The sequence below is a fragment of the Mauremys mutica genome, chromosome 10, assembly GCF_020497125.1.
Source record: "Mauremys mutica isolate MM-2020 ecotype Southern chromosome 10, ASM2049712v1, whole genome shotgun sequence".
NCBI lineage: Eukaryota > Metazoa > Chordata > Testudines > Geoemydidae > Mauremys > Mauremys mutica.
The window spans coordinates 49980889-49998639 of NC_059081.1; the positions used below are offsets into that span (position 1 = coordinate 49980889).

The following is a 17751-nucleotide window of genomic DNA, read 5'->3' on the forward strand; positions in this document are numbered from 1 at the left end:
GGTTATGAAGTGACCTCAACAGTATTGGGTGTGTGTAAGAACTGCAGCCAGAAAGGAACTCTCTTTCAGACCCAGCTCAGATACAACTCAAGACAGCAAAAATCTCACTGGAATAACCATTCTATTGAGATTCGAGTCTAAGACTGTGGAAATCTCGTGAGAATAGCTGATCTCACAAGTTTGCTTGTGAGAGTTTGCTGAACCTGAACTTTAGCCTTACTTTTGCATCACATCCAAATGCCAAACCCTGGGCAGATCTGCATCTGAACACCATCTCCTTTGCTCATCTCAAACTACCATATCAGAGATGACATTGTTCAAAATGTCAGCTTACCAGGCTTCATGTAAAATAAGGAATCTAAAGTAGCCTTACCAATATTGCCTTCAAAATCAACACGTGCCGTGTTGGGGCACACAGGACAGCATTCTCCTGGGGGAATCTGAGGGTTCTCACATTCTAACACATCCTGACACTGAATCTCATCACAGAGAATGGCTCCATTGTCACAGACACAAATCTGGCACGGTGTGGGCTTCCAGATATCCCTGTTCAGGTACATCTGATCATTTTGAGTGCAGGCTATTTCTTCAGCATCCTCTTCTAGGAAAGAACAAAAAACACTTTTTAGGCACTTGCAAACTGCTAAACCACAGGAGGAGTGTGTTAACTGGGAACAGTATGTTATGGGTCCAAAAAGCACATGAGAGATGAAGACAACAGCCCAACAATGGAGTAGAAACCAGTCCTTGGGACTTTAAAATGCTAACTCTTTAACCTCTTTGATTCATAAATGTCAAGGCCAGAAGGGATCATTGGTGATCATCTACTCTGACCTCCTGTATAACAGAGGACATAGAACTTCCCCCAAATAATTCTTAGAGTATATCTTTTTGAAAATTTTGATTTAAAAATTATCAGTAATGGAGATGCCACCATGACTCTTGGTAAGTTGTTCCAAAGATTAATTACTATCACTGTTAAAAAATTACACCTTATTTCCAGTCTGAATTTGTTTAGCTTCAGCTACTAGCCATTGGATCATGCCATACCTTGTCTCTGAAGAGACAATTGTTAAATATTTGTTCCCCGTGTACGTACTTACAGATTGAAATAAAGTTACCCTTTAATATTCTCTTTGTTAAGATAAATAGGTTAAGCTCCTTGAGTCTATCACAGTAAGGCTTGTTTTCTAATCCTTTAATCATTCTTGTGGCTCTTCTCTGATACTTCTCCAATTTATCAACATCCTTCTTGAATTGTGGACAACTAGAACTGGACACAGTATTCCAGCAGCAGTCACACACAGGGGTAATACTCCTACTTAAGATTCCTGTCTGTGCATTCAAGGACTGCAGTAGCCCTTTTGGCCACAGTGTCAAACTTGGAGTTCATGTTCAGCTGATTATCCACCATGATCCATAATCTTTTTCAGTCACTGTTTCCCAGGATGGAGTACCCATTCTGTAAGTGTGGCCTATATTCTTTGTTCCTAGATCTATTCATTTACATTTAGCCATATTAAAATGCATATTGTTTGTTTGCACCCAGCTTACTAAGAGATCCAGACCACTCTGTATAGTACTAACTTGTCTTCTTCATTATTTACCATTTATCCCCAATTTTTGTGTCACCTGCAAACATGATTTTGTTTTCTTCCAGGTCATTAATAAAAATTTTAAATAGAGTAGGATCAAGAACGGATACCCAAGGGACCCCACTAGGAACACAGCCATTCGATGATTGTTCTCTGTTGACAATTACATTTTGAGATCTATCAGTTAGCCAATATACTTAATGGCATGTTAATTGCATATCTTTCTAGTTTTTTTTAATCAAAATGTCATGCAGTACCAAGTCAAATGACCTACAGAAGTCTATGTTTATTAAGTATCAGAGAGGTAGCTGTGTTAGTCTGGATCTGTAAAAAGTGACAAAGAGTCCTGTGGCACCTTATAGACTAACAGAAGTATTGGAGCATAAGCTTTCGTGGGTGAATACCCACTTTGTCAGACGCAACAAAGTAGGTATTCTGATGAAGTGGGTATTCACCCACGAAAGCTCATGCTCCAATACTTCTGTTAGTCTATAAGGTGCCACAGCACTCTTTGTCACTTTTTACGTATATTAAATCAGCACTATTACCTTTATCAACCAAACTTGTAATGTCATCATAAAAAATATCAAGTTAGTTTGACAGGATCTATTTTCCACAGACCTGTGTTGATTGGCATTACTTATATTACCTTCCTTTAATTCTTTATTGAGTCCTGTATTGGTAACATTTTGCTATTTTACCACTTTATTTCTTGGTTAGGAAAAGTCATCATGGACTGCACAAATCAGCTATAGTTTATGGGCTCAACTCACAGCTGCCTTAACCTTTCAATGTCAATCTGTTGGCATAAAAGGGCTGTAAAACTGCTGTAACCATCACTGGGGAATTGCACTTAATAGCGTAGGGGGATTATTCGAAGGATTACTAAGGAGAGGAGCCAGTGTAACAATATGCTGTAGCTATTCCCTGCTGCTGGGGCCACAGGCGACCAGATTCAAGGTAAGGTTGCCACTGAAACAGCTGGAACTTCACTGAGGGGGCAAAACCTCAGAGTGAGGAGCTATGAAAGTGGTATAAATCCATATTTGCCCTTCTCCAATCAGCTCTAGTGCCAAGCTCAGCTTGGGTGCCAGGATGAATCAGGCCTTTAAAACACAAGAAATGAATGGGGGCAAAATATGTAGAAAAATGTTAAAAGTATACAGGAAAATCTAAGACTTTCATAGTAGATAAAAATAATAGATTATAACTATTTATATGTATAACTAGAAATTAAGCACAAAGAAAAAAATTGTATTACCCATGCACAGTTTACATATACATGCTATGACATGCATTGTGAGGGAAATGCATATACCTGCTATGACATTTCATAAAAATAAAATGTCATAACAGGTGTATGCAGTGTAGTTGTAGCCATGTTGGTCCTAGGATATTAGAGAGACAAGGTGGGTGAGGCAATATCTTTTACTGGGCCAACTTCAAAAGATATGACTTCATCCACTTTATCTCTATGACATGTACACATATTTCCTTCATGGTACACACATCTACCTTTTAACCTTATCCACCACTCCAATTACTGGCCTATCTCCTTTTTCTCTTCACTTTTAAACTCATCCAATGTGCCATTTACAGTGAGTTGTTCTTCTTCAGATCCATCTGGATCCCATCCAGACTAGTTTCCTCCTTCTCCACTCCACTGAAACTACTCTCACCAAGGTTTAATAACCTGTCTTGGCCATCTGTCAGGGCTTCTGCTCCATCCCAATCCTCCCTGAGGCTACTTTTGATACCACTGACTATTCTTTCTTTAATATTTTATCCTCCCTGGACCCACCTCTATTGTGATGGCTCCAAGCAGCAGCAATGATGTAATGTGGGATTATCCATAGATCATATAAATATTACAACTTTATATTATCACTAAGTGACCGATCGCCAGCTGACCATCCGACTTATTCAATGTTCCCATTCCACTACTCTGTTATCTGTTTTACAGTGTAAATTCAATGGGGCAGTGACCACGCTTTCTTTTGTAACTGTACACAATGCCTAGCATATTATGGAGGCTATCAGAAAAAAAAATCTTTTTCAACTCTCAGTTTCACAGCTCCTTTCATCCTTCCTCCTAATACTTAGAACAGTCCCATGCTTCCCATCCACCAAAGCCTTCCCTCTCCTTAAACCTACTCCTTCCTTAATCCTACTCTTGAAACGCTTTCCTACACTGATCTCTACAGCATTAGAATCCTCATGCCCTCCTATGACCAATTTGTTGCCTGTATTTTGTTTTTGTCTCTATGAATTCATAGTCTCGCTAGGACAAGGACCTCCTTGTCCTGTTTATTTTGTAAAGTGAGTACATTTACAAAACTATGGGTGAAATTCTGACCCTATTGACTTCAACAAGAGTTTTGCCACTGTCTTAAAGGTAGCCAGGTTTCCACCCTATGTATCTATAATAGTCAATAACATTTAACTGTAAGCAAAAAGGTATAACAATGAAAAACATTGATTCCTATTTTATACACGTCATTAATATTGTACATGTATAAGAAGAAATATATATATTTGAAGTTCAAAACTTTTTGTCTCTCCAGTTTCACATGGGAAAAAGGAGACAAAGCGACTGAACTAAGAGAGAAGGAAAAATATAAAAGTAAAACTGAATTCAGCCACTAGCATACAGCCTTGTATGCAGATATCTTATTAATTATTTATTATTATTATTATTATTATTGCATGAAGGTAAAAATTAGCAGCACAAATCATGGTGCAATTTCAGTCAAACTGTTCTCTGCATTTCTGTTAAAATTAAAGCCAGATGTAGAGAGAAACACAAAACAATAAATGTGAGAAACTTGGGGATTTAAAGTTTGTGCCCTTACTCAAGTCATTTTATCATTGTCAAAGCAAGGAGAAATGGAACAGATGTATCATTAACTACTACCCACCAGCATTGACTTTTGTACCTTGCTAACAGAAACTGAAATCCTGATTTATGCACAGATCAACCAGTGTTTTTAATTGGGTTATCACGTAGGCTGGCAAAATGACTCCAACTGTTGATGCAAATGTTCAGAAGGAAATGTTGTCACTGTGAAGTAAACACATTGCTGATGTGTCCTGTACAGTCCAGTTATGACACAGTGTAAACCATTTTCTAAGCTGTAAAGTGTACTCTGGAGCACATTCTTTTCACTTCTCCCCTGTGTGCATGACATAATGCTCTGACATATTGAGCTTTTTTCCCCAGATGTCTGGCATATGGACCACATCTTCCTTAATGGGTCACCATTAGAACTGGTGGCCTAGTTCAGATGAGAAGCAGTTAGGATAAATGAAATTTCTAAGTCACTGAACCCGAAATCAGCATACTGTAATAACTTCAAATAAACCACATAGCAATTGCTTTGGCATACCAGAGTAGGGCCAGATTGTGATAAGCACATGCAGGAGTTTCTCTGTCTCACTCACACTCTATTCTCTCTCTCTGACACACACACACACACACACACACACATAGCTAACTTTCTGGAAAATGTAAGCTGAAACACCAGGCCTGTTACTCTGTACTTCTGCAGGTTTGCTGAAAAGAAAAAGTCCACAGCACAATTTAATCTTGTTCTCTGTTCACCCTCTTCTAGTCTCATATTTGTCCTTCATCTTGTGGCAGCAGTACTATATGTGGAGATAACAGGCCATGTAACATACAGCCTAACAGAAAAATTGTTAATCTGCTCCAAATACCACCAACCTAGCAGAAAAGATTTGTTATCACCTTAGTGTCTGACTGATGGGAGAGGGAGAAACCTGAAAGAAGCAGCCATTCCAACTCTGACTCATCTCTGCTTCTAAACATCACGTACACATTTTCCCATAGTTCCTCATTATACTGTACTTTACTGTCAGGCCTAAATTATAGTCATTTTATCCAGTCATATCCAAACTGAAATGAGGGTTGTTTTAGTCTGTCTATTTCCTAGTTTGGAAATTAACACATAGCATTCCTTTATACAAAACAAGTCATGCATTCTTTAGGTCATTTGGCCTTTTTACCTTAATGACTATAACACAGGGTGCTGAGACTTGAAAAGCGGTTTTGGAATGTCTAGAAATGACAAAGTGATGAAATAACAGATTAACTGCATTCTCTCTTCCCAACCCAAAACAGATACTGGCCCTTATTCTCTTCTCACATACACTGGGTAAATCAACAGTAACACCATTTAAAATAACTGTGGATGAGGCCCAAAGCATTATGTAGATATAATAGATAAATGTACAACAGACACAATGTGTTGTATTTTAGGTAATCATTTATCCTATGGGAGTCCCACTTTTGTCTTGAAACATTATCAAAACCAAAGCCAAACAGCTAGCGATGGTTTATGTATTAAAATATCACATTCAGAGACTGCATGCTGTTTCGAATCAATATCTAAAGTCATTAACTAAATGCACTGAGATAGCTTAGTCGATTTCTAAATGACTCTGTCTGATATCTGCCCTGAACATTTTGTGAGCTAGATTCCCCTTCCACTGAAGTCAATGGGACTTTTGCTGTGGAAACAGAGTTGAATCCTGTATTGTGAAACTTCAGGATTCATGCTGACGTTAACAAAAAAAATAATTCTTCAGCCACTAGGAGGCAGCCAAAACCCACCTCTCACTAACATCAATTGTCATAATAAAGATCTGCGTGTACCAAATAAGCACAGGCCGCTCCCAGTCTCAGTCATCTTATATATAATTGGGTTTTGATTTTCCTCCAAATGGATTCTCTCAAGCTTTTTATTATCACATTTCTCCTCCACATCTCAGCAACAGGGGGAATATTTTAAAGGAGAGAAAATGTGACAACGCTTCACACTGGAGCTACCCAATTACCTGCATTTTGGAAGGCAACACCTGAAAATTCAGCCACCCATTTGCTCTCTTCACCCATATTTGGAGGTTGCTCTGCTCCGCTTTCCAAAGGATCCTATTTAATGGAGAACAAGTGTAGCACAGCAGAGCCAGGAAAGGGGATGCCTCTGCCAGTTACACATCAGCAGGGAGTTCTCTTGTCCCAAGGAAATACCCTATTGCCAGACTGTGGCCAGAATCCAACCCCTTTGCACTGACTGAGTAGCACAAAGGGGTCAGAATAGCAGGATAATTCATAAGCAATGTATTTGTAATTTGATTCACAGGGATTAGAAGTTACAGCCCCTGCAGGCTGCTGCTCCTCCTATCTTTTTTGTCCTGTGGCTAGTTTATGAAAGGGCTGAAGCAATCTTAGCATTGCTATCGGATAGAATAAATATACTGTAGCCCCATTACATTAGCAAAGGATACCAATATACACGGTTGGTTTGGTTGTGTTTAATACTATATTTGCTGTATTGCAGTTACAACAACAACAACAACAAAAGCTTCCAGGGTGAGACTGGAATGGCCGCCCATAATCACACAAGCACAAAATCTATTAAAAATACAAATACGGAAGCTACATATGCCTTGAAATCACAATAAATGAATGTGCTGATGTGGTAGTGGAATGTAATAGTGCTAAAGGGGTTATGGACTGGCAAAATATTCCGGTTTAACGGGAAGTTTCTGAAACTGGTGAATGCCCAGCACATCACTAAGTACTATGTACACTGATCCAATCTAATTAATGATGAGAGTGGACACAACTCTACCAAAATTCACATTTGCTGGAGGGAAGAGAATGTATTTTTCAAATTCATTAATGCATTCCATCTCTATTTACTGTCTTTCCTTAAAAAACCTGAAGTTTTCCTGAGTTTGATGTTGTGAGCTGCAGGGAATTAATCCTTGTGATTCACAAAGCAGAGATGCAGAAATAACTCATAGCGAAAAACAATATGTGCTAGCAACCATCTTGCAGATGTGCTGTATATGCCTATATACTAAATCTCAATAGATGCACAGAAGTAGCATAAGTGCACACTTGATAATACTGTTGCCAATCTACTGCATTAGGCCTGCTCCAGCTTTCATTGAAATCAATGGAAAGAACTTCATTCACTTCAATAGGAGTTAGATTGAATCAAAGCTATGTAGTTATCAATAAGCAGATAGTTGAGCTGTATTCTGAATTCATTTTACATGGAATCTCTGTCACCTTACATTTCAGCTTTCAGACATTTCAGTTTAGGGCTCAGTTCATGTCCCAGTTGGCTTCAGAAGGTGCGACTAGACATTTACAGTACAAGTATGCAGATGAAATCCTGGCTAGAATTTCATTATAACTCCTGTCATCACACCTTATCATTTTGTTACATATTAGGCATGATCATCACTCCTGGAAGATCTGAGCTCTCTGAAAGGCTTGAAATTCCATTTTAATCCCTCTGCCTATTCAAAAACACAAGTAGGCAGGGAGTGTGGAACAATGATGTGACACATAAACATCGCTGAAGACCAGAATCCAGAAGGTTAGATCTCTATGGAAAAATGCTACAGAATTTAATAGACAATTATAATTAGCAAGATCCATGGCTGGTGTTAATTAGGATACCTCCACTGAAGTCAATGGATCTATGCTAATTTATACCAGCAGAGGGTCTGGCCAAACATTTATCTATGTACTTTTTAAAACATGTCCTATAGAATTTAATAAAGAATTATATCTCTGCTATAGAATTCTACAGGATAGTTAGAAAAACCTACCGTGAGGATTTAATGTTCTTTATAAAACGTAATAGGGTTGTAGAGTAATTTCTAAACAACCCTACAACTCTCATCCCTGTTAAATTCCACAGGAGTTTTCCATATAGGATTTTTGGTGGATCATTCAGATGCGGAGGTGCGATGTCAACATACTGCTGCCCTTGTTTTAGAGGGATAAGAGCTTTTCCAAATCAGGCAGGTATTTTTAAAACAAAGGTAATTTTAGGGCTGGGGGAAATATGGAATATATGTATTTTCATGCACTGCCTATTGCCATAGCACTGACCACAATAATCATCATTAAAATAGGCAGGATAAAAATAGTCTCTCAATAAGACACTGAATTAATAGGCTGCAGGAGCTACCTTAAGAGTTAACTAAAGGCCTTGCATTGTGCCCGGAAGTTTACCAACCTCAGGTTCTAGTAGGCATTAGAGGGAGAGAGCTCCAGGCATGAAGTTCATCAACTGAGAACCTCCAGCCCTAGACAAAGACACTCCAGGAGCAGAAAGCAAGAGCAACTAAGCAGATCGTGCACTCCACAAGAGTATGCAGAGGAAAAGGTAATCTCCCAAGTGAACAGTCCCTAGGATCAGATTCGCCAGCTGTAGCATTGTCCCTTTAAGATGGTTGTACCAAAATATCTGTTACCGGTAGTATTTGTATTACTGTAGCATCTAGAAGTTCTAGTCATGAACAAAGACCCCTTTAGCATCATAAATGGTTCCAGATTTAGCTGCACAGGGGACAATAAAAGGAAGAATGGCATGTCAGATACTGTCAGACTTAATTGATGGAATTCTAATGTCACATTTTATACATGCTCCCATGGCTTCCTTAATCAGAAGGAAACAGTGTTACCTTACATTTTGGCTATTTTCTGTTCAGTCCGTGTTACCAGTACCCCAGCTACACACAGCATCTATCACGATGGCTCCATACTTGTGATAGTAGAAATCAGACCTGCTTTTTTTATGGCTAATGTTAGTGCCACATGCAGGGCAATCGAAAGTAAGTTTTCAATATCAGTGTTCAACTCATGCTGGTTATGGTGGCAGGAGATACAGTATAAATACATTTGGACACCTTCCAGTACAAAAGATTTTTTGGAGGCCTCAGGTATGGCAAGTAACCTCCTGATATCATCTCTTATACAAATGGCCCAATTCATTTTGAGCTACTAATGATTTAGGGTATATAAATATTAACAGGCTCATTGCTGAGTTAATGAGCATAAGATTAAATCTTACCTGAGAGAGACCCCCATCTTATGGCTCTCTGTAAGGATGGGGCAGTGAATTATGTAGCAATCCAAACATTGTGGGGGTAGGGGGCTCAGTTGAAGTCAGAAGCATGAAGTGTGCTGTAGCTGCAAGTTTAAGAGTGTGATGCAGTGGGAATGAGGAGAAGGGAGAATGGGAGCAGCGGCTGGCAGGAAAAGAAGGCTCGGCTGGAGGTAGGGAGCACAGCCTCTTAAATTAGCAGTTAAAAATATGGAGACATTTTTATTCTTCCCTCATCCCCTTTTTCCTAAACCCATTTACCATCACAGGCTATAGGTTTTCCCTTTTTTTCCATGGCACAAGCCAAGATATCCATCACAGACCTAGATGCACAGTTACACATCACAAAAAAGAAACAAATCAAAGCCCAACACTTTGGCCATTTGGTGCCCAAAGCCACACTCCTAATCATCCCCTTGTTTCAGGTGGTAACCAGTTTATCCCTGGGTTCATCCACCAGAATAGCTGATATTTTATCATTTTTCACCACTCACTCATGGGATGGAAGCCTTTGCTGGTAGACTTGTTAGGAGCAGACAAACTCATCTATCCTTTTCTTTTAATAATTTTTGGGCCTGTGCAGTTTGACAACACTTCCTTTAACCCTTTCTCATCATGCTGTGACACAGACACTACTCCATAATCAAGGAAAGATGTGGACTGAGGCTTGTTCAATTTTATGTGTGCGCACGTGCATGGTGTGTGTGCATATTAACAAGCCAGATGCTGCAGCCACTGCTCATGTGAATAGTTCCAGATGATTACAGGGCCAAGCCACCTGTTTACAAAATGGGAAATGGTACAATAATTATTTTCAAATATATAACAGTGTGTTTCAAGTGGGGGAAGTTTAATGTTCAGAGATGAGTGTATTACATCATTTGATTTTCTCAGGGAAGAGTTTGATCATTTAGTTAACACTAGAATGGAATTTGGATTTCTCTTATAAAAAGCTGGTGTGAGAACACACAAGACTCACAAAACCAGCAATTCAACAGTGAACTTACATAGATAGACTGGAGTAAACATTAGGGCAGAGGTGGGCAAACTAGGGCCTGTGGGCCACATCCAACCCACGGGACCGTCCTGTCCGGCCCCTGCACTCCTGGCCCGGGAGGCTAGCCCTGGACCCTCCCCTGCTGTTTCCTCTCCCCCCACAGGCGCAATGCTCTGAGCAGCGGGGCTGTGAGCTCCTGGGGCAGCACAGCTGCAGCGCCCAGTATGACCTGGTGCTCTGTGCCTGTCCTGGTGCAGCTGCGCCACCAGCCATCGGTGCTCCAGGCAGGGGAGTTCAGGTGGTGGTCAGGGGCCGGGAGTGTGGATAGGAGTCGGGGTGGTCAGAGGGTGGGGCACAGGGGGGTTGAATGGGAGCAGGGGTCCGGGGGGGCAGTCAGGAAGGAGAGGAGGGCTTGGATGGGGCTGCAGGGGGCAGTCACGGAGAAGGGGTGGTTGGATGGGGCAGGGGTCCGAGAGGGCAGTCAGGAAGGAGAGGGGGGTTGGATGGGGCAAGGGAGTCCAGGGGCGGTCAGGGGACAGAGAGCATGGGGGATGGATGGGGCATGTGTCCCCGGGGGGCCGTCTGGGAACGGGGGGGGGGGGGTTTGGATGGGGCAGGAGTCCCACGGAGGCCGTCAGGAGGCGAGAAGCAGGGGCGGGTCAGAAGGGGTCGGGGCCGGGCCACGCCTGGCTGTTTGGAGAGGCACAGCCTCCCCTAACCGGCCCTCCATACAATTTCAGAAATCCGATGCGGCCCTCAGATTTTCTTTAAAATTGAAACTGGTTCTTATTAAAACTAAACACATTATAACTAGTTTTAAGACAGCAAGTTATGTTTAATTTTAGAATCGCTGCTGATATGATAAAACACAATTGCAGAAATTCTTAAGATTCTTGTTGGTTAATTTGTATTTATTAAAATATCAACACTGCAAACAGAAAGGAAACAGAAAAGGTTGTAGCAAGTCAAATTCATCAGAAAGCTAGGCTACCGAAAATGTAACAAACATTCTCTTCCCCTAAGTAAATATACATATAGGCGTCTAAAGGCCACAGTGAGCAGACAGACAGCTAGGGTAAGTGACTGTCAAAGACTAGAAGATAGGGGTTGTTGCTCTTGATTTTGGTTGGTTTGTTTATGGCTGGAAGCCAGTACCAATCCATTTAATACTATCCTGCATTATCTTCCTCACTGTGAGATAATTTCATTTTATAAAAAATATCAGGAGATAAAATGGAAGGAATGAAAAATGTTAAATTGTGACCAAAATGCTGAAAGCAAGTGTGTTTCGCGTGCTCTAAAGTTTTCCTTTGGACCTTTTCTGTACTGCTCAATCCTACCTCATGTTTTGTGTCTCACATCTTTTCTGCTTCAAAGTTTTCTGCTTTGCAGTTCAGCATTCTATGAGATCCACCACATTTTTAATTCTTTCTGAGCACTGCTATCATTCTTTCCAGATACCACAAGTCAACAAATGCAATACAGTAAAGAATTTTCTTACTGAGAAATGAGAACAATATGGAAAAGATCCCATTTTTCAGATAAGAAGGAAAGCTAAGTCCATTCAGCATGACTGTCATCTGTGGTGACTGGTCACATGGATGTACAAACTATTCGGTTTATTGCATCAGCTAAACCACAGAGAGAGGAATGATTGAGGGGACTTCTTGTATTATGCTTCATTCTAAAAGCCAAAACTCCAGAACATGGTGTTACTGGGGAGTCTGTCCAAACTGCTGTTAAGAAGTCTTATTAATCTTACAAGGACCATAAGGAAACTTGCTTAACATGTTTAAATCTGCAAAGTCTACAATAGTAACCCTATATAGTGAACATGTGATGCTCTTCTACTGTTTGCTTTGGAATACCAGCCTGGAGTCTGTTAATGTATTTGATTTTGGTTGCTCCAAAGACCAATCTTAGACTGCTGTACATCTGCAAAAAATGATTCTTCACAGCCAAAATGTAAGTTCTCTAAACAGGGCTTCCTGTGCCAGTATCAGTGAGACATAGTTTCCACTCCCAGTCCGTTTGGATGCCTGCATTAAATCTACCAGCAATCTGCAAATGGCCAGCCTGCTATTCCAATCCGCAATTTGCAAACCTGGCCTCACCAGCAACATGCTGGACAGTATGAATTACGTTATTTCACTGGAGTGACAAACCTTTACGCCACCATGACAGGGCTACATATTGCAAAGCAGTGCAGACGTCTTATGCTATTTTAAATTTTTGTCACCTTATGTCAAAATATGAAGTGTGTATTTAATATCTTACCAAATCCTTCACACTTCCTTATGTGTCCTCTCCCTAGCTCCACCCAATACAGAACAAATAGTGTCAGGATTTATGAGTTCCTATATGTCAGTATAATGTCGTATGATCTTATTTGGTTACATTTTGTGGCATCAGCAATTATGGTACATGTCAATTAAAACAGACAAAAAAGAGCATCCTGAATTCCCACTTTAAGATACAAAATGATGAAAGGATCTGGGAGATTTTAACAGGAGAACTGTTTATTCTAATCTTACCTAAATCATCATTTCACTCTAATGCTCTGAGAAATCTGAGTGGCTACATCACAAGGGTCACTTGCCCATTAACATTTTAAAGTGTGTGCTTAATAAAAAAAAGCACATTTTCCTGAATATCTAATTTAAAAAAGTGTGCCAGGCCTGTAATGTGTTTTAAAGAATAGAATATTATATGTGGTCCACTGTGCTTAACTTCACTACAGTCAGCTAAGAGAGTGAAACACCATCTGTAGTGATTCTTTGCTGACACTGAAGCTGTTCTGTGAAAACACTACTTCTCAGAGGGATAAATCCTGCACCCAACACTCAGCCTGAGGAGCCAAATAGATTACTAGGCAGGAGCTAGGGAGAGAGTGAGGTAAGAAATCCATCTCTGCCCCAGAGTCACAGAGCAGCATGTTGTTTGAAGAAGGCTCCAAAGCACATTATGGGCTCTTCCAACCCAAGAGTGGGGAGGTGGGGAGATTCATGCAGCAGCTCCACTGTGACCCTGTCTCCTATACTTCCCCGCCCATCCCATGTGCACTGTCATCATATTGGGCACCCTGTGGGGTTGAGCTCAGCACCATTCAGGGGATGTGCACTTATGAAGCGGAACCTCACATGTTCCACTGCCAAGGGCATCTCCACTGTCACGGCTGTAGGGGCAGGATAAGACCTAAGGAGGAAGAAAGAGGTCCCACTGTTCCCTGAGAACACATGAATAGATCTTGTTTCAATCAGTACGTGCAAAAGAACAGTAACATTTTATATCCCGGTTGGTAGTTGCATGTGAGTAAGATGGATTGTTTGAACTTGCTTTATTGTTTTGTAAAATGTCTTTGTATGCAGTCACTGCGCCAGCTCCTCAGCTGAAGTCAGTGGAGTTATGTCAGTTTACACCCACTGGGAAACTAGCCTGCTATTTTTCTGGGTTTCTTGTACTTTACATCTCCAATAAATCTGTGTGCGCCATTGGTACAGTAGTAATAGTCATCCTTATTCAGTCTCATTTTCCAAAGGTCAAGGGATTCTCTACAGGTTTTTAAAGCCCTAGTTTTCGTCTATCAATTGGAGTGGTTTAGATCTTGCTTGCTCCCTGCCTCCTCTTCTTTCTCATTTTAGCACTTTATAGTGACAGCAGCAGTGAACGGCACCATTTTATCTTCATTCGCTGGGAATGTCAGCTGGGATTCCATCACTGCTTCTAACACGGGTCCAGAATAACCATTGCTGATTCCTTTATAATACAGATTCCTGTGACACAACAACATACTCTTTGAATTTATGTACTTCCCTTTGGCTCTTTTGCACACATGCCTCTGGGTTCCCCGGATGACACCTCTGGCACCCTGCCATGCTCAGCTCATGGTTTAGAGCAGTTCCAGAGTTCCACCACAGGAACCAAACACACCCACTGTCTCCAAGTATAAAACAGCAGGCTACAAAGGGCTGTGGCATTCCAGTAAAAAAAGAGAACTTCACAATAGCAGACAAACCCAGAAAATCCTATTTTATCGGATGAACAGATAACGAATACAAGTGATACTGAACAGAGAACAGTTTTGGAGAAAGACTAAGGTTTCAGCACACGAGTCTCCTCTTCAGAGCCAAAGATATCCATTAACTTGATATGGCAAAACCTTTTGTTCCATGCCTAGGAAATAAACCACAACACAATCACTAACACCAATAAGTGTCAAACATTTATATCATGAAAGTAATTGCTATAAAGCAGCTGATGAATAATAAATCAAGCAGAAGCCACAGGGACACATTTCCAGCTATGCTGGGGAAGGTTTACACCACTCCAAAGCTACAAATCTGTCCTAAAGCTGCTTTAACTGCCCACTCCTTTTCCTTTAACTGCCCACTCCCTAGTGTTGTGCTCCTTGCTTCACCACACTCCCTGCAGCTGATATAGAGCATCCCTCTGCCCTGGTGATCCCTCTCTGCTCCATGGGCCATCGGCAGCTAGCGCAGCTCAGTCACGCCCAACGCAGCTCAGCCCAGGATCAGGGGAGTGCCACCCCTGCACTCTAACTCCTGAAATGGAGAGGATGCTTCTCAGCCACAGGTCAGGAGCTGGCCCACGGTATTTTAAAAGAACCAGAGTCATCACCTTTGAACCAAATACATAACCAGCTGCATTGGAACACAATTCTTGCTTTATGTTCATCATAATTTAATCAGTAAATATTCGTAAAGTGGAAAATATTAACTGGGGAGCCGCAACTGAACAACAGAGCTTATTAAAGGGAGGAAGAATGGGGAGGACATAAAAGGTTGGTTTATAGACCCCTTGTGTGACTTACTGCTTTGTATCTGCAGCAGCACATGGTTTTTTTAGGGCTCTGACTCTTGAGCGCCCATGTTAATAAAATATTGTTCCATAAATATTTTCCAATAGGCATTAAATACCGTATATTTGTAAGGCAGTAATTTACATTTGCCTAACCCCAAATATTCATTCATTTGCTCTTAAGAAACACTTGACGCATGTATTTGGGTAGATAGCACAATTTTTTTTAAGGAATTACTGGCAGATTGGTTTAGTCAGAGCACAAAGGCATACGTTAAAGCAGAATGACACTAACTGGGCTCAAGATCCTCAAGGTGCTTTGAACAAAGCATTTAAAATACACGTGATTGAAAATATTTCAAATTAAAGAAGCTAGGCCTGCTAATGTCTACTACCTCATTCATTAAAGGAGCCTAAATGGCTGAATTACTCAAAATAAACGGGACTTTTGCCAATATTTGAGGGCTAAGGGTTTTTTTAGATCTTGCAAATGTCTGACAGTGAATCTGTATAAACAGAGCTATTTGTTTACATTAAATGGTAACGATACACATGACAAGGAACCATAAAGCTCACCAAAATACCCTGCTTAAATGCAAAATGTTTCAGCTGAGGTTAAATTCCTAACTAAGCAACATTAAACATTTTTTTTGCCAGATCCTGGTGTAAATCAGAGTAGCTGCATTGATTTCAAAGGAGCCACGCCACTTGACAGCAGCTGAGGATCTGCCCTCCTGTTCTCACATGTTTTATGATATTCCTAGAAATCTGTTTGATAAAAATAACTACTTTGCACTATAAAAGAAAAGAATTTTCCTCCCTCCCTCAGCTTTGAAGGCAGGGGCATGGTTTCTCAGGAATTCTAAGAGGAACAGATAGAGAAAATCTGTTTGCTGCCTGGTCTGGTATCTTCATTCTGTACACATCAAAGTACAACAGAAACCTACCATTACACTTAGCCAGTTCAAGAAAACATTTCCACATAGTGGTTTACAAAGTAGGTTCATGTAATCTCCTTATTGCAGCCTCCTTTGACCAAGATTTCCCAACCCCTAAAAATAGGGACTCGTAATTAGAAAGAAACTTCAATTCCATAATTAGGAAGGCTTTGATTCCAACATTTTCATCATTTCAGGCTGAAGAGAAAACTGCTCCGATGTTTGGGAGGAGTAGGAATGCATTGCTTTGGCTTTAGACGGAAAGTTGAATACCTAATATGCTGACTGTAGAGCAAAACTATTAATTTGGTGAAATTCTGTGCCTCTGGGTAATGAAAAAAAAGAATGACAAACAAGAAACTCTGCAACAATGCCAGCAATAAAGACTACTCCCATCTGCCTTTACCATACTTAGATAAGTCAATCGGCAAATACTGATGTCAAGATGACATGGAGAAGGCTTTTGGCAGCCCATAGGAAACTCCTTGCTGCAGTAATGAAAGTTGTAAAGGAGCAGCTTGGTTTTTAATGTAATGTAAAATACATCAGGTGTGTGTGTGTGTGTGTGTGTGTGAGTGTGAGTGTGAGAGAGAGAGATATTCTGGTGAGGCTCATGACCCAGGGCTTTTTTTCTGTTATTGCAAGATGCATGGTAGGAGGAATTTGAAATTCTTTGTACACTACAATTAAAAACTCAACATACAATGTAACAGTGCACTAAGGCCTCAATCTTGCATGGAGTAGCTATGGAATGTTGCCTGTAGGAGAGCAAGGTAAAAGTGATGAACAGGACCCAATCCTCTCCAGTACTACATTACTAAGAACACATCTGCTATTAGGCAGGAGTAAAGCCTAAGAATCTTTAAGTGGGAAGTGCTGGGAACCCTTGACTCCTATTAAATGTAATGGGAGCCGAGGGCACTGATGAGAACCTCAGACTCCTTAGAGGTTTTTAAGGCCTGGTTTGACAAAGCCCTGGCTGGGATGATTTAGTTGGTGTTGGTCCTGCTTTGAGCAGGGGATTGGACTAGATGACCTCCTGAGGTCTCTTCCAACCCTAATATTCTATGATTCTATTATTCTAATAGGCCTCAGGAATATCCCTTTATCATGATTAATTACCTTGGGCAAGCTACTTTCTGTCCTGTAAAATGGGGAGGCAGATAATTATTTCTTGCCTCTGTAAGGAGCTTAGAGACCTAGGTAAATGTTAGGTATTAATACATTATTATTACTTGCTGATGGAAAGAGCCATGTGTCTTCTATGAGTCTCAACCAATTTTCCCCCAGTGAGGGGACGAGTATGCAGGGGAGGAATCTCTTCCCTACATGATGAAGGTGAAAGTAGCCCAGTCTAAAAAACTTGAAGCCTGGAATCCCGCGTCTGTCTTAAATTGAGGTCTTCCGCTGAGGAAACCAATGTAATTTCATCCCTAAAACAGCAGGAATAAGGCCAACTCTCAGGACAAATATTC

At 40.7% G+C, this 17751-nt stretch overlaps 1 protein-coding gene across 3 annotated transcripts in view; it reads right to left on the minus strand.

Moving 5' to 3' along the window:
- The window catches only part of COL5A2 (collagen type V alpha 2 chain), a 205954-nt gene that overhangs the window by 91684 nt on the left and 96519 nt on the right, over nt 1–17751 (minus strand). For all 3 annotated transcript variants that reach the window (XM_045032274.1, XM_045032272.1, XM_045032273.1), the window contains one exon: nt 374–601. In XM_045032274.1, the coding sequence (XP_044888209.1) occupies nt 374–560 (187 nt within the window). In that variant the 5' untranslated portion in view covers nt 561–601. The remainder of the gene's footprint in view (nt 1–373; nt 602–17751) is intronic.